This window comes from Thunnus thynnus, chromosome 5, assembly GCF_963924715.1.
Source record: "Thunnus thynnus chromosome 5, fThuThy2.1, whole genome shotgun sequence".
NCBI classification, from domain to species: Eukaryota; Metazoa; Chordata; class Actinopteri; order Scombriformes; family Scombridae; genus Thunnus; species Thunnus thynnus.
In genome coordinates this window covers 9,887,726-9,915,516 of record NC_089521.1, presented here as the reverse complement: position 1 = coordinate 9,915,516, position 27,791 = coordinate 9,887,726, and the positions used below count along the sequence as shown (strand labels likewise).

Genomic DNA, 27,791 nt, shown 5'->3' with positions numbered 1-27,791 from the left:
TAAAAGCAGAAATCTAATTTAAGCAAACTAGTATTGTGTGTCTTTCATTAACATACAGTATTTGAACTAAAATGAAAAGATGAAAACTTAAAGCATGTGTTTTCAGCTTTATAAACTGTTTAGGTAAGTGTGATGAATGGCTCTTCAGGAGATTTTGTTTTTCTTGCTTTGTCTCCTCTATTTTTATTTCTTGTGGAGTATTTCTGTGTTCAATAAAACAGATATTCTTAGTTTCTTGTGTACAAATCCAAAGGCTTTATACCGCCATGCCTCGTGTTCTGGGTTAGTGGATGACTAAATCTACTAAGGTAGCTGTTTTTATACGGAGACTTTTGTTCCACTAATAATCTCAATAAGAGCCCAATCAGAGTTAAGAGCCACCTGGATCAGAATGAATTTGTCATGTGAATGCTCCTTCTGCTTGCTTTTTGAGTTTTTGAAATATCTATACACCTGCACGTTTGCCCACATGAGTGAGGTGACGTTTACTTTTTTCAAGTACACAAAAATGGTATGTCCAATACAATCCTTTGTGTTGCACTGATAAAGAAACATGGCATAGAGTATGATTTTGGTCATGCACCTCTCATCATGAAGAGTGTACAGAATGCTTGGAGCTGTGCTTTTACACCTGTGTGCACCTGGCCATTTGGTGCATAAATCAGGTTTTTGGACGGATGCCATTGTCAGGAAGTTAAAAAAAAAATTGGCAATGCAGACCACCCAGGGACCTATGAAATCCATTTGCATGTTTAGCTGTCAGTGACGAATTCCTCAGCATTTTGGATGACTTGGCCATCTCAGAGGGTCTCTTCGACATGAGTGTGTGTGTGTGTGTGTGTGGAGGAGTTTCCCTCAGTGAAACACAGACACACAGAGGACAGAAGGAATCAGCTGATATAGTATTGTCACATTAGTCTGGTTGATGTCCTGCTGCTCTGTGGCCTCCAAGTTCAAATATTCACGCTGACTTCTGGCACCCCAATAATGTACAACAGTAGCCTGCATGTCCATAGTCTGGACATTTAGTTCCAACATGTTCATATGACTTGGTGCTTTAGAAATAAGAGAAAACTATTGGACAGACATGTTTGTTTTACTTAATGCCACATACCAGCAAGAAGAAAAACTGGCCTGGGCACTGTCACAAGTGTAGCAGTTTGGGCTGACATTCCTTTACTTCTGACTTGACCTGTATAGTCAAGGCTCATGAAAATTGATGAGTCAGTTGTATGTAATGATAAATTAACATAATATATATTTGACAGATGACAAGTCATTTGAATTTGAAGTTAATTTTCTTGCCTTCCTCTAAGAGTGGCTTTTAGCTGTGCTTGTGTTATAATGGTTGGGTGATCATCAGTCAGCTCCAGTTGCAATCCTATCTCTGGGTGTATAGGTTGAATTACCCAAAAATCAGGGGTGGAAAAGGGGGCAGGAAATGGCTGTCATTGGTCATGACAGAGTGGGGGGCGTCGAGTGATTTCACTCAGGCCCGGACTTTAGTGTCAACATTCTCTGACATTCCCTCAGTCTTTCCTTGTGGACATAGCGTTTTATATTGGCTGCTGTTGTCCTTTGTCAGTTTCTATCACCCTGTCCCTGTATTAAAGACAGCAAGGGTCAACACTGTGGCTACTGAGTGCCTCAGCCAACTGTGCATGTGGCAGTATTTCCTTGTTAGATGTCTATTCTGGCTTTTGCCCTCTGGTGTCAGCTTTGGGAGATGAGTAAGAAGGGTGTGGCCATGCATACCTACGCAACATTCATTGCATTTGTCAAAACAGTTGCTCATTTGTCAATCTCAGTTGCTAATTTCATTACATGAAAAAACATGAAAAGCTAGTGAAGTGGAATAAGCTTTTCAAGTCTTTTGTTTTTCTGTGCAAACTAAGGTATGTCCCATTTGTAGGATATGAAACTGAGTAAGCATGAATAAGTCAGCATGGTTGAGATAACTGACTAAATGACTACTGTAGCAGTGTCACTGAGAGAAACACCTGTTTCTTTTTCTCAATGGAGATTTTTGTAATGAATGCCACATTTGAGACCACAGTGTTTTGTACCCTGTGAAACTGCTACCAGGCTGGATATTGACAAACTCAGTGATCCAGTCCAACAGTGCTGCTGTGGTACTGTTGGGGCAGTTCTTTCTTTCTACGGTGCTGGTCAGTGATAATGGAGTCTCCCCCCAATCTCCTTGGCAAGCCTTACAAAACAGCCCCTTGCACATTGTTCCTAGGCTGATACACTTCACTGTTGCTGGTTTCCACTTTCCTCAGGCGGCAGCCAGCGAGCTGGGAAAGGAGTGTGTGTGTGTGTGTTTGTGGGGGGGGGGGGGGATAGAGGGTTGAGTGGGTGAGATGGAGAGAAGAAAGAATGAGTGAGAAAGAAGGGGAAAGAGGGGAAGTGGAGAGAAGTGTCCTAGAGATGGAGAGCGAGGAAGCGAAAGCACATTAGTATGAAAGAGTGAGAGGGTGATCTGCAGGAAGGAGGCCCGGGGTCAACACGGCTGTCCCCCTTGCCTGGCTTTTTGTGTCTGTAGTGTATGCTTGATTTCTTGGCTATGTATCTGTGAAATGATGCCTGAAATCCCACAGCCAACAGATGCTGCAGGCCTCTGTTGCTGGATCCTCAATGATGTGTCCTTCATTGCCAGACACAGCCCTTCGTGGTAAGGACCTCTGTCCCTGCCATATTCCCACTCCAAGCTCTGCTGGCAGCCTGTTTGACACATCATCACGCATTTATTCCATGTATCTTCATCAACTGCCTGATGTCGTCTTTGTTGTTGGCCTCTTTCTCTGAGATGTTCCTTATAAAATCATTTATAGGCTAAGAGATGTTGACAATTTATAAGCCTTCAATCTGGACCTGTTGGTTTGTATATCATTTCAGGTACATATTACCAACACAGCTTTTTGCATTTTGCAAATGCAGTTGTAGATATGAGTGCTCCCTTAATAGAAGCTTTTGTTTGTGGCAAATACAGTTTAGTAAGTTTAGTTTATGCTCTTAATTTGGCAAGAATGACAACAGGAAAAACAGAATTCACACAGTAGTGAGCTGACAGAGCCAGCCAGGCTGTGTTGAGATCTTTTGAGATATAATTTTCCTTGTTTTGCACCAAGATAGTAGAAATTATATCTGCTAATGAATGCTGTTGGCTTCCTTGTTTGGGTCAAAAAATGAGGAGACTTCTAATGAAACAGGTTGCATACAGGAGGGACTTATCTTGTTAGCAGGAGAAACATCTTTTAGCAGGTTGGCATAAAAAAGGGTACATCTTTTTTGAAGATTAACAATCTCTGTGTTTCTCTTTTATTTTAGAAAACAGTTATTTTTTTCTGTGACAAATATGATAATGAATTCAAAGGTTTCAAAGTGAAGACCTTAAAGGGTAAGCTGTAAGGTTAGAGTTGTCATGGGCCATTTGGGTTATAGCACCTGCTCATTTACAGCAGGTCTGGTTAAAAGTCACGTCCCAGAAGGTCTAAAGTCATATTATTACAATACACATTTGGCTGGGTTTGGTCCCACCCTGGTGCGAGAAAGAAGTCACCTGCTGTTCCCAAGTAGCCCAATTGTGACTTCACTGAATCCCTTTCTTATCAGACATGCTTGATATTTACAAGACATCTTGCTGATCATGTCACTTTGGTCATTGATATTTTAGCAGTGTCTGTCACCAGTACTGTTACCTGAAAGATCCTGACAGTATTATGGTTACTGTTAAGATCCGCGATACGTAACATTGCTGACTTCATCAGGATGTGTAAAGACGTATCTTTTACATTAATGTTTTCCTAGTGGCTTCATTCATACTTGACAGGAAGTACACAGAAAGACGAGTGTCAGCGGTTCCTGCTCTATTAAACTGATTGTGTTCATAAAAGCTGATGCTGATTGAGATAATAGCCTGCATTTATTACAGTGATATTAGAAGGCGGAACATGACGCATATTTAATCTCCTGTACGTGTTTAACCTTGTCCAATTCAGATATGTGCGCTGTTGAACACCTAGTGAGATTGTAGGATGACTCATAAGTAAAAGTTGCTCAGGTGCTTATTCAAACATCATCTCTGGGAGGGGCTTTTGACTTGTCATAGTAGGAAAAGCACAGGTAATAATATTACCATTAATGATAGCTTTCACCAACTGTCCCAGTATGCCAAGACAGTGTGACAGTGAACCAAGATGCACAATACCAGGACTTTGAAACCTAACAGCTATGTTATGGTAGAAAAGACTAGTTTGTGCGATGTGTCGTCTGACCATGTCGGATGGCAAAGGTGTTTATAGCTGGTCACACTTAAATGTGGTGTGAAATGCTGGATGTCATAATGAGTGGCGAGAAGTGATAAGTGTTTAAATATAGGCATAACTGTGGACCTTTTCAGACAGCATCTCTTGGAAGGAAATCATAGTGTTGTGTACTTCGTTGTACACACGAAAGGTGACAAATGGTTGTGTAAAGAAGGAAAAAAGATCTTCGCAGAGAAGTTCAAACCCAAACCCTGCTTGCTTTCTCGCCTCTGCGAATCTGGCCAATCACGGTGTGAAGTGGTACTTCTGTTGCCATGATCATTTTAAGGCCGTATCATTTTAAGACCAAATCAGGCTGCCGCAGAGTCAAGCAGAGGTGTGGGCATGTTTATTTGTGCTCTAGAACTTAACCGCTGTGAAACAATCAGAAAATCACATTTTATTGATCTGATTTACTGACTTTCTCACTACCAGTGCTCCCTCTCTTCATTTATTCTCCAGCTCTCTCTCTCTCTCTCTGCAGACAGCAAAGCCTAACTTTACTTTTAACGTTATCATCATCTCCAGCTGTGATTGGCCACCGCAGCCTTCAGCCACAGTGACGTTGGGTTGTGTTTCTCCAAAAGTTGAGTCTGGCTCAACTCTCCAGCCACAGTCCGGTGTGGTGCTGCTGCAGCCAAAACGCACTTCCCCCTTTCAAATGAATGAGAGAACTGGTGTTTTCGCTGCACTGCCTGATCTGGTTTGAATACAGCCTAACCATGACTATACTTGGATTTTTTTCTGCAGCCTGTTTAAAGTTGTGGACAAACATAGTTCCTCCTTCCTACATCCTGAACTTTTAAATCCCTACCCACACAGATGTTTTCACTTATGTTGCCTGATTGGACCGCTTCTCCAGATTGTGTGTGGGTGCACAGACTGTGCTTGATTGACAATTTACACCCTTATCATTATCAGTTCATACAGTTTGGTGGTATCACATGATCGCTAACATAGCTCCGTCCAACTTCAACCTGACTAGAAGTCAATTAAGTCACTTCAATACAACATTATTTATCCCTGTAAGGGCAATTGTATATTAGTTTAATTAGTTAGATTAATTAAAAACACCTGTGTGGGTGTGCAGGGCCTTGAAAATCCCAGTAAGATTTTCTTCTTGATTGATTCTGAAATGTCCTCTTGATCGTCACCACCTGCTGAACTCCTGCAACCCATCTACATCACTCCATCTCTCCTCCAGTGTTGTTTGGCATGTCTATAGACTAGCCTCTCTGGCGTGTTTATACCTGGCATTAAAATATGTCTCAGGTGATCCAATCACAAGTGGACAGCTCTAAGTATGGGTGTGAACGCACCCAGGACACATTGAAATTCAATCACTCAGATCACATTCAGAGGTGATCTGGGCCACATGTGGCCACATTCATTTGGCAGTGTGATGCAACGTGTCCTGGGCCACTTTGAAGGACCGCCAACTCAACTGACATTGATGTATTATTTTGTTTTTCTGTTTTTCATGTGAATTAAAAAAAACTAAATCCACTTCCCATTTTTTCACATTTTCCCTCTTCCCCTAACCTGTTTTCATTTTCAAATCAGCAGTTGGAATAGAAATTAAACCAAAACCAGAAAATAATGTGTTTTTCGTTTGTCTGTCTGAAAAAATATTTCAAAAGCTAAACGTTTGATTTTCATGAAGGGGCACACAATGTATCGTATATTTGTTTATCTTGTTATTAAACAAGTTTAACACAGCTTTGGAGGGAGTGGAACCCGTGGTCCTCCCACTGGTTAAAAACAACAATGAATTTGGTCTTTGCAAACGGAAATGATGTAGGTGTTTATTTGCATATAGAGTGGGGAAGTGAGATCTGATCACAAGTGGTCACTCTAGACGCATGGTGTGAACAAGGCCTCTCCCCAAGTCCCAACCTCATTGCCATCTCTTGTCCCACTACCCCATACCCTTCTCGAGCCCCAGCAGTCTCCCTGTCCCTGAGCCCCAGCCCCTGGCATCACCATGACTAAACCCCAGATGGTGGTTCTTTCTTTCCCTTCCCCCTGGAGGGTGGAGGCTCTTCACTCTGACTGGGTGCTAGCTGCTGCCCTTCTGGGGAGGGGGCTCCTATTTTTCATAAAGCCCCGAATGTGATTGTAAAAGAAGGTTTAGCCCTATTAGATCTGGTAAATAAGTGAGAGCAAGCTGCCTGTGAGCATGTCCTTGTTTCTGTTGTCTAGAAAGCAAATTGATTAACATGGAGAATAGGATCAAGGCTTAAGTGTTGCTCCATCATGGCCCGTCTTAGGACAGACACACTCTCGCTGTATCCCAGTTTCTGTGGATTATAACTGCAGATAGCAGTCATCTAATGTGTGTTGCCTGTCTGGCCTCAAATAGGAGACTTTGATGTGAGAGCCAAGGATGGCTGTGGTGAAGATGTGTGGCAGGATATCACGATAGCAAGCCTCTGCTTGCTATGACGATAGCAAGCAGAGGCTGGAATTTAGTGATTTTTAGGAGCAGGAGTGTTTGCTATGACCTTCACAATCATCATCAAGATCAGTGGTTGGTGACCTAAATCACATTTACCTTCAACCTTGGGCTACTTAACCTCCTTTGTCACTTGGAGGGAGGTGTTTGGAGCCCTCCACACAACAACAATGATCTATTCTCATCCCAGACCTGCACTGTTCACTCATCCCTTGCATCCCTTTTCCTTTCTTTCCCTCTATCCCACCCACTGACACATCCCCAGCTCAGCCCTTCTTACAGCCTCACAGACACCAACCTCTGACACTTTCCTTTCCAGATCAGGCTACACATAAAGCCTTGAAAAATGTTTTCACACTCTGGGAGTACCCCTCGAAGATCAAGAACCTTTTTGCGTGTCTTTTTTTTTTTTATACCCTCCCTTGCATGCACTGTGAGGGGGGCTTTGTAAGAGGCAGCTGCCCCTCCCCCAGTTGTGATTGACAAGTGAGAGCAGCAGTACATGCATCAGATGGTTTCACATGGGGAGTGTATGCACAGAGGGGGAGGTAGAGGGGCACATACACTGGGGTTTGTTTCAGCCAGCTCCATTGTTGCAGCTCCCCATGGTTCCCTCTCTCTGTCTCCAGTCTGGGGCGGCATCCCTCCACTGTCGCTATCTCACTCTGTCTTTGCGGCTGGTTGTGAAGCAGAGATGAGAAGAGTGATAGAAACCAAGTGATATGGAGTTCACCAAACCAGGGCTCATCATGTGGGAGCCCTGGAAAACTTACTGGAGTTACTGGTTAATATGTGTTAAGCCTGCCTATGTGCTGTGTTTTCTGTTATGTTGGGGTGTGTTTGTGTGTGATGCAACATCACAGTGAGAGGAGGTTATAAATAGGGAGATTTATTCAGGAACATGCTGATTTTGTCCCTGTACAAACAGATAGCAGGGAGGGAGGGACTTTCAGCAATGTTACGACAAACGTGATTTGAAGTTTTCAGAGTAATGCTGACTACAGTTGTCTGAGGGATGCAGATGAGGGGTGGGGATCTGCAAGACTTTTGGGGGTGGGGTGGTGCAGACCTGCACACATTTGGCTGACTACATGGATTACAGGAGGCCACAGGCTGAAAAAAACTTCTAGTTAGTACACTTTTAAATTTCCGTGTAGTATTTTGGCATCTGATAAATTCACAGATCTGTTGCTTAAACCAGATTTCCTGGGTATCTCATGTCTGACGGTAAATGAACCACCATGCCCCCCACCTACGCACCACCTACACAGTCCCCTGTATTGTTTTAACAATGGCAGCAGGCCTGTTTTCAGGTCTGAATACCTGCTGAGTACCTTTGGAGCTATGGAACCGTTGTTTGGGAATGTCAGGACCTTGACACAATGGGCTGACTTCAAAGAACCAGAGCTGACAAAACCAAACACTTTGTCACCTCCTGTCTCCTGTTAAATGTTGCATTTAAGCACAGTGCAGACTACAGCTGATGGCCAGCAGACTGATGACATGCTTAGAGTACAATCTGAGAATATGTCTGATTTATTAAGAAATGAAATGCGCACTGTTCAGTTTAGCTTAACTTCAGTCTTTGCTTTGAAATCACTGATTCAGTAGACTGAACAGTTTGTCAAAGAGCTTACTCGCTCCACCTTTTTTTGACGCCATTGCCGAAAAACGTATGTATTAATCAGTAGTGCAGCTTTCCCACCTTTCAACACAGCCAGTTATGTTTGTTGGAACGCACTACCATGCCAGAGGTATTGGTGCCCGTGAACCACCTGTTAGCCCAGTATATCACAGCATTTAAGGGGAGCGTCTTCAGAGTTTCACTTACATTTTGGAAAGTAGCAGTTCCTCTTCAGTAGCAGTTCCCCCTCATATCTGTCTGTGTGTTTTACCTCCAAGGCTGCACACCATCTGCTTCATGTTTTCTCCATTTTAAGACTCCTCTCTCCGCCATCAGCGACCACACTGGTCAGAGACTATTTTTCTTTTCTTTTCAGAGCTACCAGGTTGAATTTTAACTTCTGTTTCTGTCTGTCTATGTGCATGTATATGGTGGTGCATGTTTATTTAGGAAGAGAATGGGACCGCTGGGATGTTAGCTGAAGCAGGAAGCTCCACTTTATATGAGGAAGTTGATGATGTGGTTTCCTCAGGGCTAGCAGTGGAGGTATGAGAGGCACTTATGTACTGGGTGGCCTCCCATCTCCTGTGCTTAATGATCATCACCCACATAGCCAGCCAGCTAGGCCAAGGCAAAAGGTCTCTGTCTGTCTGGACAGAGCTTGGTTCAGGAAAGATCTGTCCACAGTCCATTCCTCACTTCCCCCCTTCTCTTCTCCAATACGCCTTTCCACAAGCCCAGCCACCTGTCCCACCTGGCCCTGACATTGACACTATAATAAAACTCAGCTGAAAGTTGAAACTAGCCTTCCAGTTGTGAAGTGAGCTATTTTTAGTGTGTGTCACTGTTCTTCCTTTCCTTCATGGTCGTGCAGCTCATTTAGAGCAACCTGTAGTCATTCTTCCTGTTCGCATGTTTTCATGAGCAAATGGTGTCCGCACCTGGAGGCTCTAACTGTTTGAATGTGTCAAAATGCTAGTTAAGGCAGGTGTGGAGGACACAACTTTGCACTCTGACTCGAACAGACATGTTGTAAATTAGGATGGACTAATCAGGCAAAAAAGCCAACAAGTTCTTGTTTTGATGCGTCAGTCAGATGCGTTTGGCTGCAACTCAAATATCTTGATGCCTTCCTCTGATGATCAGATGAACGGTACATCCTGAGGATGCGAGGGCGTTTTCCTGTGGTATTATGGCTCTGTGTGCATGTTTGTCATGTGGCAGGAGGTGGTTACGTGTGGGGGAGGAGGGTGTTGTCAGATGATGGCTCCTGGAGGAACCATGTGTGAGCTGAAAGTGGGAGGGGAGTGGGGGAGGAAGAAATAAAGAAAGAAGCAAAGGAGAGGAAGAGAGGAGCCTTTACACTACAAACAGGCCTCCCTTCCCCCTCCAGCTAACCCTGCACACGTCCTCCAACTGTTGGTGATACAGACCCCAGTGGAGCTGTTAACGGCAGTGGCATGGAAAGTGTCTGCTCTGAGGGTAGCCAGGAGGCCAACCCCCTGATACTACAGGCTCTGTGGATCTGCCACAACCTTGGAGCTGCTGATACAAACGCTGCTGCACTGCATATGACAACCCCCCCCTCCCTCTCTCTCTCACACACACACGCACACATACTCACCATTTATCTCCATTTTCTCTCTCTCTGCAGATATGGATTGAGACTCATGATGGGACCATTAGTGTCCACTGAGAAAAACACATTTCACTTTTATCTGCAAATGCAGATGGTCTGCTCTGCCTTGAAGTCTGTTGGGTGTTTGGGTTCTTTTAACATTAGTTTAGCCTTGATATCTTGATCTCAAACCCTCTCCTCCTGTCAGTTGATTCATTTCTCATGTCTCATAACATTTCCAATCCTGGTTCTCACATCAAACAAAGACGTAGCATTGTCCCCCCCAGGGGAAACCCATCTTCAGCTTTGCGTCATTGTACCCCTTTCACACAGCAGACGTGTGTCTACTGAATACACATTTGACCCATCGTGGGCCCATTCTTATGAGACAGCAGACACAGGTTATTCTCTGGTTGTTGCTTTGAGCAGAGACTCCAGTCTGCAGTTTAATTTCATACACTTAATTGCAAAGCCATAGAATAACACAAAATAACATTGCGTTTTCTATTTCTCTCTTTCTTTTCTTTTCTCTCTTTTCGGAAAGTTTGTTAAATGAGGTTTAAAGCAAGGCAGCATCCAAAGTGTGTTCAATCCAAGACGGGAGGAAGGGCGTGATGGCAGTTGGATTGAGACATGATGAACCCCTCTGATAGACCACTGCTGCGGGTTTGACCTGCGTCAGTGTCGGCCTAAAATGGGGAGTTACCTGCAGGGTCAGAAATGTATGAGAGCAATGGCTGAGACAAGCATTTTTATAATTTATTTGGGCCAGTATTTGAGCTTTATCTATAGAGAAAAGGTGAACTCTTGAGGGGAAAAGATGCCCCTTTGATGTTTCAAGTACATTGTACCATGTCACAGAAGAGAGACTGGTTATCGAAAGCCTTCTAGCTTCAACTAGGTAGTTCAGACTCTACAACCAGGTGGTTGCTATCGGGTTCATCTGAATTATTCCATGATTCATTCCATTATTTTATATTAAAGTCCACCTCCACTCAAAAATATGTTTTTCTTCTTGTTCCTACAGTTGGATGTTTGAGCTCGACTGTGCAGAATGACGTATGTGCAGAGTTTGACACTAGAAGGCTGTTTTCACATTCATCTGCTGAAAATGGAAAGTTTCACTGTGCTCATTGAAAATCTAAGATAAAGGGGCAGCCTACGAGCAGGATTTGTTACATCACAAATAGTTTGGCGCCAATCCTCGTCCAATATTTAATATATACACGTGTGATGTGGAAACTTGAAGCCTCCAGAACACAAAAACTGAGAATGGACTTTACAGTGAAGTAGGAAACATCTTGTGTCCTACTTTACTACTAGGAAAACTTAAGAAATCAACAAGCATATTTATAGATTCTGGAAAGAGTAGATGTCATTTTAAGAATTTTATTTTTGTGGAAAAACCATATCAGACACAAATTATTAGTCAAAGTAGAGTATTTTATATACTTCTTAAAACATGTCTGGAGTGGATCTTTAAGTTTGAGGAAATAAGAAGCAGACCGCTACTTTATCTTTTTTGACAGCATCCAAGCCTACTTGACTTTGACAATGTGCACAGGTGTGCTTTGTGGACTGGATCATAGGGTACTTTACACAACCCCACCTTCTCATTGTCTACATTGTCTAAAGGCAAGACTTGGGGTCAGCACAAGAAATATTCATTGTTTCATGCATACAGTACACAGTGTAAAACCACTACACTAGCAGTTTTTTTTCCAATGAAACCATTCTATATATTCTTATAAAACTGACAAATTTCAAAATTACAACTTTCCTGATGTATATACCAGTTTGTTGCCAGCCATTTCTAACCCTTTCTGAAACATAAGCCCACTGCATTAAATCAGTCACACTTGTCATATTAAACTGATACATATATTTTGTTTCTATAAAAATTCTTGCTGTATATTGCTTGATAGATAACGCAAGCTAAGAAATATGGAAGTATGCTCAAGGAAATTCCCCTAAAAGTTACTGATGAGTGAAAATTTAATAGTAAAAATAAAATAAGTCATGCAGGCCTGCCCACGTTGATATTATGTGGGAGGCACCAGAACGATTAAGAAATAACTTAATTTTGCAACTTAGGTTATTCTTTAACTTTCATTTTTGTAACATTGACCATTGGTTCAGCCTAAGCTAAATCTAGGAGTTTCTAAAGATGAATTGCCTGTCCTTTGACCTTAAAACATCTGAAGTCACATGGTAATAAAGCTTTTAGCTTTTGTGCTTTTTCAGAAAGCCCTGTTTCCACATCCACGACAATTCTAGACTGCCATTTGGAGACCTATTTAAGTGTAGCTAAAATGCCTAAAGGAACAAGAACATACTGTATCTGTTATAAGTTTATTTGCATGAGATTGGATGTTTACATCTATAATAGACCTCACCTTTAGCATATTACATTACGGCTGTCTGGTAAGAGTAAACATGTCCTTTCAATACATGCAAACTTTGCCGCAATTTTGACATTACTTAACATTAAAGTAGTATGGATACAAAGAGCAGGACTTCAGTTCTATCAGTGGTGTGTGTGTGTGTGTGTGTGTGACAAGTGACATAAGGTTAAAAGAATATTAAGGCATTGCATATATGAATGACAGTATCTTTACTGGGAAAATTCAGGCATTTTATTCTGTTAATGTTAGTGAAGTTAAATTAGGTGTGACAGGGCCTTAGGAGAGAGAGAAAAGGACAAGCGTCAAGCTGTGTCATCACCACAGGTGTTACTTCTCGCACTGTTTTCCGTTTCTATTGAATAGATGAGACAGCGCCTCGAACAATTCAAGTTGTGTTGTTTTCAGTGGAGATTTTTAAATATGTCTAGTCTAATGCTACTTTGCTTTTCCCACCATGCCAATAAGTAATTTTGGGAGAATCTGCAAATCACATTCTCCGTTACTGTAAAGAGTCCTCAGCTGGAGCCAACAACTGGCAGGAGAGGGAAACATATGTGGAGGAGAGGAGAGACCAGGAAGACAGAGAGGGGAACAGAGTGGGGTAGTGAGTGGAGCAAGGGTGTTGTCGGGGGAATAATAGAATGCCTCAGAGGCCCTCATAGACACTGGGCAGCAGGGCAGGGGGAGGAAAATGGTGTGGAAGGAAGGAATACGAGGTTAAGCCAGTGAGAAAGGCAGAGAGAGAAACAGCAGGGGAGACGGGTGAGAGAAGAAGTGGCAAATACCTTCAGGGTGAATTGCTGATTGCAAGCCAGCCTACAGATGGACTGTGGTGATGACACACCTTTTTGACTAAAGCCTTGACTCAACCTCCAATCTTTGTCCCGGTGTGTGAATACGAATAGCCTGTTTTGTTCACTGCAGTAGTTTAGTGATAAATCTGACAGTTAAGCTCTATGATTTACACTCTTTATAGCTTATCACTTATCCAGCTCTCTTATCTTTGAATCCCATTGATCATTAATGTGAAGCAGCCAAAGTACTGCACCTTGTGTATTCTGTTGAGACACGTGTAGGAATGATGTCAGTAAAAGTGTGTGTGTTTTCATCTGTTGTTGAAGATGTTTGCCAAAGGTTGTGGCTTGTGTCCTTGTAGTGTACAAGCTTGTTGGCTCCTTTTTTGTGTGCGCTTATAAAGGGGAAAGGTTCCCACAGGACACATCCAGCTGCAGCGAGTGTCCCTCACAGCCCTTCATCAAGTGGAGTGTTTGTTAGCACCGGGCCACAGAAGGATTGGCTGGCTGGATAGATGGCTGAAGAAAGGGCACGCACACCACATTAATTCCCCTTCCCTCTGCCATCTGAGATGCCGTGTGGCACTTCAAAGGTGGAGCAGTGTGGTGCTAATCCCGGGGCTGTTCTGCTCAGCTTGGCTGTAGCAAGCCCTCCACTCTGCTGTGCCGCTCTCAACTCTGCACTCTTCCCCTGGCCACGGCCCCCAGCTTTTTCGAAGTGTGATCAAAGTGCAGTTTGTCTCTGATGGATGGGCTCACTCTGGCCCAGAGGCTGCCTGACAGGGGACCAGGAAGTGGAAGGGAGCGTGACACAGGATCTCTCAGGATCCTGTGCACATGCGCTTGTAGACACAGAGATACACACATACACACACACACAATCCTACTATCCTCTTAATGATCAGAGCTCATGGCTACGGCAGAGCTCTCCAGCTGGATGACATGCGTACATGTGAACAAGCCATGACACATGTGCTAGCTTGAACAACTGTTCAGTCCCTCGGGAAGACTGTTTGTTATTAAAGCTTTGAAGCCCTTTGCTTTGACTGTATGTACAATATACAGTATCACAGTTTAGGTAGATAGTTAATGTAGGTATCCCAGACTTTGATATGCCCACTCTTGCTCATCTTCAGTGAAAAGTATAACCAGGTGATCACACTTGCCAGTGAGATGTCAGTAGTCTAAGCCATGATCACTTTGACTGAGAGTGTGAACAAGCAATACAGCAGCTGTATCTAATCTGAATCTATATCTGCGGTATCTTACTATCTAACTGTCTGTATTGACCACCCAGTCATCAGCATGCGGAAATTGTTTTCTCCTCTGAAAATGTAAAGTCACAAACAGTAAAACCCGGTTGCTGTTCAACTGTTGTTTGACAGGACACAACAGGAAATTGATCTTTCTTCAATTTCTTGTGATGCAAGTTACCAGCCAATGTAAGAGGCACTTTCACTACCTACTAGCCTGGAATATCTTCTGATCCCTCGTCATTTTAACAGTATTTTGTGAAAGTCTGCTCGTGTTTGCTTTGTTACCTTGACAATTCAGCAAATCGTCATTGATAAATGTGAGATGTCTTGCGACCTTAAGACTTAAAATGTCATCTGATGTGCTCCTGGCCTTACTCCAATGCACACATAAAATCCCCTAATCTCATGTCTTCCCGTTTCAGTCTTGTTGTTGAATTATTCTTAAAATCCATTAGAATCTGTCTCATTTTGACAATGTGAGCATGGTGATCTGTAGGCTTCTAAATTGGTCATTAAAATGTGTTCATAAAACTTAATGAACTGTGTTTCTTTGAATCATGGGACTTGGTTTTTATCTCCTATCACCAAACCTGCTTTCCTATAGTACTGTTCTATAGTACCGTGAGTCAGAAGCAGGAGCAGTCTGTCTTGACTTTCCCCTCATACACTCTTTCCTTTTCCAACCTCAAGCAGAAGTACTCATCTTATCCTGTTTTTCAACTTCTTTCTCAACCTCCTTTCTGTCCCTCCCCTCCTCCCCTTCTGTTTTTCATCGCGCTGACTTGTTGGCTCCTGGTTTCCGTCGCTCTCCGTGGCTAGGAGGTGTGTACGCTGACCTTTTGTGACCTCTGAACTCAACCAGGTTCCTTTTTAGAGAGAGGCAGACTGAGGAGAGACGAGTGAGTGCACAATAATTAAACGTGCCTTCTCTACCTTGAGATATATCTGTGAGGAGAGGATATACAGACTAGAGCAGTAGCAAGAGCAATACAAAGAAAGGGATTGGATCTGTTGTTAGTGAGAGAGCACAGACTAGGAGGGACAAGGAGTGGTCAGCTGCAGGCAGTCATGTTCTTTTTCTGAAGAGCAACTGGTTGGGTTTCAGCCTTGAAGGAGCTGCTTTGCATTCTGCGAAAGGGGGCTTTAAGTGAAATGGACACTTGGCTGATGGAGCACTTTGCATTTGCATTTCTGCCCTCTCAGCCTCCTGTTCCCTCTTTCTTTCCGCTCCTGTTCTACTCCAGAGCCTTTGGGTATCTTTGGGTAGAGAGGTGCATGCTGGGAAGCCGTGTGGGGTGCTGTGCCTTAGTTGGTCAGCAGAGCAGAGGAGAGGAGGGGGCATGGCTGTGTTGCAGCTCCAGGCCCCTGCTGCCTGCCATCTCTCCTTGGTGCTTTCAGGTCTTTTAGAGTTTGCTCTGCCGGTTACTGCCGCTTCATAAAACCTCAATGGCTGAAACACAATGCCAGGCAGGAGAGGGGTCATGGCTGAACTTGAACCTCAGCTCCAGCCAAACAACCACTGGCAAAGCACGAAGCCCGAATCGGACAACTTGCAAATTCCAGTCATCCCTCCCGCTGTCTACCTCTGCCAGCTTTACATCACCTGATACCAACACTATCAAGTTGTGCTCTAATGAGAAATCATTGCTATAATATCTTATTATTTTTGATACATCATCTCACAGCTAAGATATAGCCTTTCTTTAATTACTTAATGATGCAAACAAATGTCACACGAACATCAACTTTTTTTTTCTTCATGTTTTTGCTTTATTGAAGTTGTTTGAAACTCTTTTGGTTCCATCATTATGAAACTGAGCTGTGGAACCTTTGCACCTATATCTTAAGTCTGTTAAGTAAAAGTATTTGCAGAGTTCCTCACTTGTACATTGTGTGATGTTTACACCTTACTCTCTTCTTTGTTGTGTGTGTCTAGGAGTTGGAGAAAGCCCTGTCAGAACAGGACTTGGACTTCCTCGGGGACCTCATCGCGTGTCTGTTGCAGGGATGTTACCAGCGCACTGACATCACGTAAGTTTTAAATCCAAAGACATTCTATGATATTGACAAAGTCTGTTTAAATAAATGCAACATACTGTCTGTTTTATTGTGATGGCATCCACAACAGATATAAAGGTTTTGAGTTGTGGTTGAAGGAGAAGTTGTACAAAACTGGAAACACAGGGGCACATAAAAATGCAACTATGGCAGATGACTAATTCCAAAAGACACCAAAATATAGTATCTCACAATTCAGTCTAAATATAATTGAGTTTCAAGGTTTCAGTACAGGAAAGGCAATTTCATTTGAAAGAAGTGTCAACCACTACAACAAAACATTCTTCTCCACCTTCATAAAACTGTTCACACAGGAAGCATGACCCAAGATACCAATGCAGCATTGATATGATACCAATGCAGCACTGATATGATACCTATGTTTTAGTACTGATACTAGAATGACTCAGTCTCGATACCTTTCTGTGAGAAATATGAAATTTTTTTTTCTACAAAATATCTTTTTTCATTTAAGAAAAAGGTTCTACATGTTGTCCAAACATAAGCAGCTCTATAAGAACTTTGCCTAAATCAGAATTTAAAAAAAATATATATCATGAACTATCTGATCAAGAATAAATGAACAAGATTACAAAACTGCCCAGACATGGTTACCAGAGAGTTTTGGTATCCATTGTCAGGTATACATTTTGGTTGGCAAAAAGAGTATTTAGATTGAATATCCAGTCTATTCTCAAACATACCAAAATCTATTTTGTTTTTTGTATACTGCCCCAGTATTGTGTCCCAAAGTTTCTTTACTGTTGCAAAGTTTCTTGCCCTTCATGCCTTAGATACTGCATACTTACCGCTATAACAGTGTTAGTGCTACATTGAAAAAGAATGAATTTGGCCCGGATTATTTTGGGTTAAGCAAATAAGCAAATATTATCTGCATTATACTGCTTCTTGGGCTTAAATACAGAACATAACTAACTGGTGTGGGAAAACTAAGTTTTAGAGACTTAGATCTGCCAAAAATGAAACAGTGAGTGGAAGCCTCTCTGGCACCATGGAAAAGAATCAATCAACATTTTTTCAGTTTGATCTGTAGATGCTAAGATAAAACCAGTATTTCCATCTACTTCAACTTAGTCATACCACCCCGGAGGCTTCGTAGGAAATGAGTCACCAGAGCAAAAAATGACTTGCTGAGCAGTCAGAATTTACTCACCAAGGTTTGACTCAAAGTGTGTGGTGAAATCATGTTTTACCACTATTTGTATATATAAAAACAGCATAGCCACTGAAACTTTTCTCTCCTTCATACTCAAATAATAGGAGAAAGTGAGTATGAAGCAGAGGTTGTCATTCATATCCACAGATGTGTTTAATGTGTCGTGGGGTTTCCCCCTCTGTACACCTCTTACTCTAGCCCATCATCAGCAAGTAGAATAGTGGTACCAGTGAACTGACAAGCAGAGAGGCAGGAATGATCCAGTTTTTCCACCCAGGCAGCCGGTAACAGGAGGACAACCTGCTTTATTGGACTGGACAGGCGCTGGCATCCTGGGGGCGGCTGCTCAGCACTGGCCTTTCACAGAGCTGCCCTTTTCATCCGCACGCGTTAAACGCTCTGCCGGAGCGGGGGAAAGGAGGGAGGGAGGATGTTGGAGAGAACGAGGGACAGAAAAGAGGAGAGAGATGGGGTGGTGAGGAGGGGGGAGCCTGCAGCTGTGTGAAAAGTGCACACTGCTCTTTCAAGATAAGCCATTTTTTTCTGTCCCTCTTTCTCTGCGCTGTTGCATAGATGCTCACCCCTGCCCCAAGCCTCTTGTTCTGTTCATCTGAGTTGGAACTGAAAGGTACAGATTAATCGGCTAGACCTGAACCGGAACCAACATTTATTTACCAGCGCCCACTCATTGCAGAGATACAACCCCACTCTCATTGAAAAAAAACTAGTCTTTTTTTTTTTTTCAGCCCCACCTCCTCCGTCTCTTCAGCCACTATGGTAGTTTGAACTGTTTGTTACCAAAGCTATGTATTACAATGGTGTGCTAGTCGATATAGATACATGTTGCATTGGTTTTACAAATTGCACTTTTAAGAACAGCATTTGCACTTGAATTGGTTGCATTTATCTATACTGACAGATCTCAATCAACTAGAAAACTTGTGTCTATATTGGGGTTTTTGTGGGTTATTGTTTGTAAAATAAAAATCTTATTGGAGTTCTTAAGCATGACTACAGAATTTATGTTTCTTAAGACTTCTTGATCAGGTAAAAATATATATCTAAAACAGTCAAATTAATGATTATAAGGTAGAAGAATCAAAATGTAATTGACTTGAACTAGTCACTAAACGTTCTTGGAAACTAAAGTCCTTTTGTAATCAAATTTTACATCACTTTTATTTATATAGCTTATCAAGAGCATGTTTTAAATTACATTACAGTGAGTTGGCCTACCGAGATCTAACTGAGGTAATAACAATGCCATAAAACCGCATGATAAACCAAAAGTCACATGTAGGAATGACATGACCTTATCCACATAGTCTATCCTTACCTATTCAACAACACTAACCTGTGATCCTCACAGAAAATCCACACTAAGAAAAAAATGGAACAAGATCTTAATTGGGGCGAATTACACACAGCTTTTAAGTTTAAATTTGAAGATTTCTCAGCTAAGCTGTCATATACCAAATAACCTGTCAATATTATTTTAAAAGATTTTATCTGGTGTAAAAGATGTTTTCATAGTATTGAATTTTTTTCTTTTTTATATGGTGGTGAACAACATATAGTACTTGTATCTTTTACTCTCTGTTTCCCGCTCTTATGCTCGGCGCTTTAGCCCCCAGGCATTCAGCAGTTACCTGGATGACATCATCAGCTACAGGTGGGAACTGGAAGAGGGGAAGCCCAACCCACTTCGAGAGGGCCCCTTCGAGAATCTCCCCCCTCGCACTCAGGTGGAGCTGCTGCACCGGCTCTGCGACTACCGTTTGGATGCTGCTGATGTCTTTGACCTGCTCAAGGTACACCACTCATGGGGATCGGTTCAAAAGAATCAGGAAGCATATATGTAAAGCATGTAAAGGGTTATGTCCGTCTGACAAAAGACGCTTTCAGGTGGAGCGAGTAAACCAATCACAAGACTCCACTGATGACATATTTGAATTTGTGGCTTGTTTACAGTTGCCTTTCCAGTGCTTTCATGGGTGATTTGTCTTGCAAACTTGTTGAATATTAAATGCATTACAACACCGGCACCAGACCAAAGCAGCTCTTCGCCCACCATGTTCCTGAAAATAATAAGAGATGTACATCTGGCCTTGCCCCATCTTCTTTTTCTTTTGTTGAGTTTTATGGCAGTTGGCATCCATAAGTGTTGACTATGACTACCATCTGCTGGACTGTCCCTTGCCCCATCTATTCTGGCATTGCCATGGCATGTGTGAAAAGGCGCAAGACGGAATTGTCCCTGAATGTAGCTGCATGTGTGAACAGTGAAAATCACTAGCGGTGCCTGAGAGGTTATCCCAGTAATTTACCAGGAACCATGTGTGAAAGAGGCTTAACTGAATTTACAAGTAATGTAGCTTATCCTTTGCACCTCTTAGTGTTATCTCAGTATTAGCAAACACAAGTACTGGAATACACTAAGGTGTGATGATTAATAACTCAACAGTTCTACCCCCATGTCGTAAGTCTGTTTATAATTTCATGGAATACACTTTACTGTTTTCCTGTGAGATAAGAATTTTTAAAATACTGTATCTTACTCAATTTATGAAAGCACTCAGTAAGATACTGAAAGTGCTTCATGTCTCTATATGATTCACTGCTATGTAGGCTCAAAGGACTGAATGACATCATCCACTAATGACTGATGATTTAAAAAAGACAGTCCTACACATGATTTAAGAAATGTAATGTTCCCACCCCCACCCCCACCCCCACCCCCCATCAGGGACTGGATGCAGACAGCCTGAGGGTGGAACCGCTGGGGCAGGATGGAAATGGAGCCCTCTACTGGTATTTTTATGGCACTCGTATGTACAAAGAAGAGCCAGTCAAGAGGAAAGCGGAGAAGATCAGGTAAATACCAATGACCACTATATATCTTCTTTGTCAGTCCAGTACACCTAGAATGAATGTTGTGTTATTGGTCATGTATGTTTTTCTGTGCTTAATTGATGTGTGTACTAAGTGTGTTATTGCAGTAGTGGTTTGACACTTGTTTATGGCCCTGTTAAAGGTTAATTACAGAGGTCCTCCATTGCTAATTACCCTCATTATAAGGCTATAATTTTAAAGAGTTCTTTTCTGTTTCATGTTGTCTTTCTTACAGTGAAACTCCTGAGCTAACTTTACCAGAGAAAAAGAAAAGGGGAAGACCACCAAAGAAGAGAAAATTGGAAGACCCTCAGCTAAGGTGATAAACATCTTTGTTGTCAGTGCCAACAGCCCATTGCCTTTTGCATGTGTTGCACAGATATACTGGTTATGTCAAAAGAAAACATGCATTTAACTGTCACAGCAGTTGCCATGACTGTTTGCTCTGTGAGTGTATAGGTATTAGTGAATGGCTGTACACTCATGTATAAACAAACAAAACATGGTAACGACTGTTCCTCAGGCCTGGTTAACTTTTACATAAGACTTGTGTGTCTCAAAGATGTGCAGAAAGTTAATGAACTACACACTGTTGTAGAATATAACTCCCTGTTTAACAGCGACCCATGTGTCCAATCATACATACACACATGAGTCTAATTTAGTGTCCAAAAATCTTTATAATCATGGAAACATAATTAACTGCTGTTCTTTGTGGGAATGTTATAGATCTTTTTATGTGAATAGTATGTTTTTGTCTTTCAGTGAGGTGGAAAGTGAAGTGAAAACGGATAGTAGCCTGGATGATCTACCTCCCAGCAAAGGTGATAGGATCTCATTAATAAAATCCATTCATTTTTATGTTGACTACAATTAGAAATCTGTTTGTGTTTTTAATCACTAGTTTTACTGTTCAATTTGTCTCTACTCATTTTCCTTCAATTCAATAAGCCAGTGTCTGTCCTCTTTGCTTCTACCAGGCTGTAAGCGAGGCGCTTGGTCCCTTGTGTGTGATACAGAAGAACAGTGGGTCAGTCTGGCAGAAAGCATCAAGGACAAAACCTCCCAACAGGACCGCCACCTGTACCGTGTCATCAGCCAGAATTTTCTGCCCGAGATCAGCAGCATGATTGAGCACAAGGTCAGATACCAAAGAGATAATACCATTAGCTCCCATTTCTCTCTTTTGGTATGCAGTAGATTTTGCAATATGAAAGTAATTTTACACAAAATGAAGTTGATATCAATTTGTGTGAGACTGCTCTTGTTTGAACAGTTTATGTCAGTCACTAAGGTAGAGACGCTACCCAGAGCAATGTGACTACACACCAGCTCATACCAGCAAGTTCAACATGGTAGATGTGCCTGTGTTGACATCTGAAAACGCAAAGTGAATTTTTGTGTTCTTGCAGATTTGACGACTGGAGTGTTTATACAGTATGTGTTTATTCAACACAAACAGCCAATATACTGACTGTACAGCTGCATCCGTCAACTATCTTAATATAATCTTAGACTTGGAAGTCTCACTACCAAGTGGTAGTGAAAAAAAACATTGCAGCAGACAACAATGAATACCGCTAACCCCCTTTATTACTTAATTTTAAAGTTCCTATGTGATCCTTGGTGGTAATATCAAGAAAAGGGACAGGTAAGAGCTAACAGGTTAGCATGTTGGATGGTACTCTGTGAGTTTGCCACTGTTAGCAACCCTGTTCACCTTACAGATTTTCATTTTATTCAGTGCTGATATAAGAAATAATTGAATAATGGAGCTTTAAAGATTCAGGTCAATCCCTATTCAGCTGCTTTCATGTTCTGGCACAGATCACTGTCCTCCTCCAGGAGTTGTTTTTGAGATTCCGGACACTTTACATGGGCCAGCTGCAGAACAGGTGGAATGAAGGGAAGCTGGTCTGTGCTTGCCCTTAATTCTGCACACCAGCTTGGTAATGAAGTTGGCCCCAGGCCTTTAAAGTGAACTTGACTGTAGAGAACTATGCTCTAATGTTAGCTTAATAGAATGTGCTTAGGTTCTGTGGTAAGCTTCTTTGAGCTTGGCCATGCCTTGGGTCATGCTCATTTGTCATTATCTTCCTTGAAACTTAGTGTTTAGTACCTAAGGGAGAGATTTTAAACATATTTTTTAACCCGTTCATAGGAAGCATGAGTCAAAGCATAACCTCCCACTCAATTTTCCTTCCAATGTCATTCTATAGTTTACAATGGAATACATTGAATGCTACATCTAGTCAAAACTAGAATTTTTTTTTTTTTTCACCCGTTTGTATAAAGATGGAAGGATCTATCCACTCCTATGATATATAACCTGCACTGACTGTTGCTATAGAAACCCTCTCAGCCTTTCTCCATCATCATCAGCTGTGAGGTAAAGAATCCTGCTGGCAGTTTGATGTTGGCAGAGAGGTTACTCACTTATCACTAATGGTCAGTGGATGAATGTGGTCATGTCCTTCAGCGGCGTACACTCAGCTGTACCACTCATACTCACATTATATATGGTGCTCAAAAGACCTTCTGTTTATAGCTTCTCTCAGTACAGAATATTAGCAAAGCATTCTGGTGGTTCTCTGTTATGCGAGCAACAGACCAAGTAGAGCTGGATGTTGTTTTTCTTTAGGGCTGCTCAATGAAGGAGCATCTTAAATACTTTTTTATGTTTGCTCTTGTTTTTAATCTGCATTCATTTTTGAAAGCCTGACTTTCCACTACAGTGCTTTAGACTTCAAGAGTCTAATTTCAGAGCAAGCCAACACTCCACTTTACATGGCCTCTATCAAACATGATCACAGATGTGGGGAAAAAAATCTCTAATCAAGTCTGTTCTTTGAGCAATGTCAAATTAATCAAAGGAAAGTGCATATCCCTGATGTTCTTCTTATATTCATATAAACTCCACTGATGTCACACAGCAGGAGATCACATTAAACACTCTGCTTATTAATTATCTGCACATCACTACATTTCACTGTAGTCTTTCCTGGATTTAGGACCATTTAAGACCAAATTTATCTACCAGGAACGTTTAAACTATTTTAAACCTCTCAAAATCCACAAGTTTACATGAACAACTGCTATATAGTGATGACAAATTTCCCAGAGCTCAAAGTAACATCTTCAAATTGCTTGTTTTGTTTGCCCGATGGTCCTAAAGCCAACATTATTCAATTATACAATGTTTTGCATGACTTAACAACCTAATGAGTCATGATGTCATAAAAGAGTTGTCTTATATCTTGTGTTTGTGCATAGCGAGTGTATATATTTGACATGAATATATATATCTTGTCTTTACGTGGGTGTGTGCATACAAGCGTGTCAAATACAGTGTGTGCAGCCGCTCAAAACCTTCCCTCTATGTGTCTCAGGCTGCTGTCACCAGCCATTTCATGGGGCACTGACAGCAGGCGGGAGCTCACCTTGAGGCAGGATGGAGCCTCTTGAATGACAGCTCTGCTGTGCTGCAGGATTCTCTCGACCTCTCTAAGTGGTGACACCAGAGGCACTCTATCTTGTGTGTGTTGGATGATGGGAGGGGGGGGGGGGGGTGGGAGGGGGTTAGCGCTGCTGGTAATGTAGGGAAGAATTGTGGAGCCCCAGGATACGCCAGTGCTTCACACTAAGACAAGGCAGAGATGGAGTGCTGACAGAGGAGTCGTGGAGGGCACTATAGATCAGATCATGAGCATTTGTCTTAATTTTCGTTCTCTCTTCCTTTTTTATTTCTGTGCCTCTCTCTCCCTGCCCACATCCTCCTTCCTCTTTTTCCTCCTCACCTGCACACAGACATGTTTTTTTTTTAAACAGCTGCTAATGCACTTTCAGGGCTCCCATAGTTGTTTTATAGATGGTCAGAAGCCTGATTGTGACACCTCTGAGCGCTGTTTGGCTGGCTGGGTTGACAGTTATTCACATTCCTGCTTCCCTGATGAACTCTGACATGAGCTGCACAGGCCAGTCCCTGATATAGATTGGCTTTCAAGGGATCTGCTTAGAGCTCTCCTGTGGCTGGTGTTTCCCTCTGTTACTGTGTGCTATATCTGGATCACTGATATGTCATTTATGTGGATTCAAATGTGGATTGTAGACTATATTTTCAAGACAAATGTTAAAAGATTAAAATAAAACCTGTTAACAAGTTTCAGGATTGGGTATCTGTTGTCATATCGTTGTGTAGTGCAACTGTCAAACTGGAACAGCATGCCTTTACACAACGTCCTTCTTTTCTGGAGCTAATCATTACATATGATTAGAAGGGTCATCAGGGACACACAGGGTTTAATTTTTTTTTGTTTTGTTTTGATTGGTGAAGCTTGGCTGTCACCCTCAGGGAGAGGTGGGCCAATATAGGCAGCAGAAGAGAGAGGGTGACTTGGGGGAGGGGAGAGCAGAGCCAGTGACCTCTCAATACACACTGCTCCTCCACAACTCCCCAGGGCCTCCCAGTGTGTTGGCTTGTGTGTGGTTGTCTGTCTATCTCTCTATCTATCTTGAAGGCTCAATCAGTTATTTGTTGACCATATGAATTACTGGCATATGTAATTCATTTTTTTTTTTTTTTTTTTTTTTTTAAAGTTTGAATTGTTGATGAAAAATAAGAATAATTGAAACTATATGACTGATTTACTTCTTTACATTATCAGAAAAAACATAACCAACTTTATTTGTTGTCAACTGTCTTTAAAAAAAACAATAAATTTGGAAGCTATAAGAAGTTCCTATCTAGTATTTTTAAATAATAATGGGGTTACCCTTTTGTTTTCATTTGGATCACAGATTGTCTTTAACAGGTATAAGGAGCAGAGCTGAACTTCATCTTTTGTATCTTCTTTTCAGGAGAGAGAGCAGAAACAGAAGCTGATGGACCCAACCCCAGTTCGCATATCACAACGGTTCTCTGAAAAACACATGAACCAAGAGGAGGATGAGGTGTGTGTGTGTTTTTTATTAAGTGATTGTTTTAACAATACCGTTTTCTAGAAAATATTGTGCACTTCTTGCTTCTAGCCAGTGCAATACATTATGTTTCAATTAGTTGGGTTTTTTTTGTAGCACTATCTTTGGATTTGAGTGTACCAGTTGACTAGGTTGATTATTCCTTATGTTGTATGCACAAGATTGATAAGACAGAAGACAAGCTGTCCTCCCCATGAGTCCCATTAACCCTATGGGCCTTTTGTATCTGTATTCAGGACAATCTGAAGGCCATAGCAGAAGTGGAGAAGAAAAAAGATGAAGAGCTGGACAGGCAGGTCCTGCTAGCCGAGCAGCGACGAGAAGAGGAGAGACTTCAGCAGGAAGAACGACAGAGAGAGAAGATGGAGAAGATCAAAGCTGTGGAGGGTAAGATGGATTGATACATACATAGATGGAAAGCTGTACAACTTATGTTGAAGTACCTTTATTTTCAGATCTAAATAACATTGCTGATCACACTCACATACTTAAAGATCTATAATAAATATAATAAAATCTGCAGAAAGGTTACAAAATAAAAATGAAGCTTGGTGCCAAAAGTCAAATATCAAGGAGTAGCAATAATTTCACAGTCTTTCATCAGCACCCTGTCAGCAGCAGGTAGGGGGGCTTTCATACTTTTCATCCAACTCTTGGATCAAGGGCAGAATGGATTGTGAAGGGCACCCCACGCTCAGACTTTCACATCTCCATTGCTGTAGTTCGGTTCTTACAGGCTGAAAAATCTTCAGTAGCATAGCAGCACTTGAAGCCCTGTGATTTATGTATAGTACATAGAGACTGTGAGAGGGAATGTTCAAGGCCTTTAATCACAGGATCACTTCTTTTTCTCCCTCCCTCTGATGTCATCTGTCAAGGGTTAATGAACTGCTGATTGTGCTTCAGTGGAGGAGCCTTATTAATATATTATAGATGAACAGCAGGACCTGGCTTGCTCTGTGTGGATTGCATATGTGGAATCCTCCCTCAAACATCTTTAATCCACACAGCAGGGGGGCTGGCAGGCCTCTTTGCCTTTCATGTGAAAAGATAAAGCAGCGATACATATGCAGTCTCTCTGCTCTGTTCTACTCTTTTGATCAACTGGGCCTAAGAAAAGATGGCTGATGAATCGTTCCCTTTCTGCTTATCTAAGCTGCTGCTGTCTCTGATGGCCAAGGCCTGGTTTTCATTGACTCTCCTGACAGCCTCAATGGGCAACAAGTGCAATTTAAAACTGTAACTCAAGATCCTAAAAACCAATTAAAACATTGTTTGCCTCCAGCCTCATGAGACTGGTTTGTCTTTTATTATTTGTGTTCCTCCCTCACTCTTAGAGCGAGCAAAGAGGCGGAAGATGCGAGAGGAAAGGGCCTGGTTGCTGTCTCAAGGAAAAGACCTGCCACCTGAACTCCTGAATCTGGAGCCTTCTTCTCCTGTCCAGAGAACACGCAAGAATAAAGAATTGTAAGAGGCTTTACAAAATGTCACTGTTACTTTTGCTTCCTATTGGAATGACTCAGTGTTGATTATTTGTCCTGTGTCTGGCATTTCAGCTATGAAATTGATGACGATTACACTGCTCTATACAAAGGTAAGCTTACTGAAATCTGTTGTTTTATTTCAGTCTGCATTGATGCTTGTTCTAATCTGCATTAATGTTTGTTGTAATGTCTGATTTGATTTAATCTCTCCTCTACAGTGCTTGAGGCCTTGAAAGCCCATAAAGATGCCTGGCCTTTCCTGGAACCTGTGGATGACTCCTATGCCCCTAATTACCATGAGATCATCCAGGTACAAAATATGAGACAATAATAGCCTGCACGTAATAGTGGTTAAGGTCATTTGCGTAATATTGTGTTTATATTTGTATGTGTGTGGTTCACATCCTAACTAATGTATTCAACCTCAAATATTATATTGCTTGAGCCATTTAATTGTTTTATTATTCTTCCAATCCCCTCAGAGTCCCATGGACCTGTCCACCATTGAGAGGAAGCTCAGTGATGGGGAGTACGTTGCTAAGGAGGAGTTTATTGCCGACGTGAAGCTCATGTTTGAAAACTGCATTGAGTACAATGGAGAAGACAGTGGTAAATGAACACAGTTGCACGAACACAAACAAGCTCCACCTCAAAAGTCCTGCTTCCACCATTTAGAATATGGCTTCAGTGCAAGACCAAGACATCAAAATCCATTTATTCTGGTGTATGTTGTGACAAAGAGGT

At 41.9% G+C, this 27,791-nt stretch overlaps 1 protein-coding gene across 1 annotated transcript in view; it reads left to right on the top strand.

Annotated features, from left to right (window-relative positions):
• cecr2 (CECR2 histone acetyl-lysine reader) overlaps positions 1-27,791 on the top strand; it is a 40,605-nt gene that overhangs the window by 3,415 nt on the left and 9,399 nt on the right. Inside the window, exons 2-13 of the mRNA XM_067589094.1 lie at positions 16,396-16,490; positions 19,322-19,505; positions 20,441-20,568; positions 20,822-20,905; positions 21,352-21,410; positions 21,567-21,727; positions 25,444-25,536; positions 25,800-25,950; positions 26,901-27,030; positions 27,120-27,157; positions 27,266-27,357; positions 27,530-27,656. Coding sequence (XP_067445195.1) covers positions 16,396-16,490; positions 19,322-19,505; positions 20,441-20,568; positions 20,822-20,905; positions 21,352-21,410; positions 21,567-21,727; positions 25,444-25,536; positions 25,800-25,950; positions 26,901-27,030; positions 27,120-27,157; positions 27,266-27,357; positions 27,530-27,656 — 1,342 coding nt within the window. The remainder of the gene's footprint in view (positions 1-16,395; positions 16,491-19,321; positions 19,506-20,440; positions 20,569-20,821; positions 20,906-21,351; positions 21,411-21,566; positions 21,728-25,443; positions 25,537-25,799; positions 25,951-26,900; positions 27,031-27,119; positions 27,158-27,265; positions 27,358-27,529; positions 27,657-27,791) is intronic.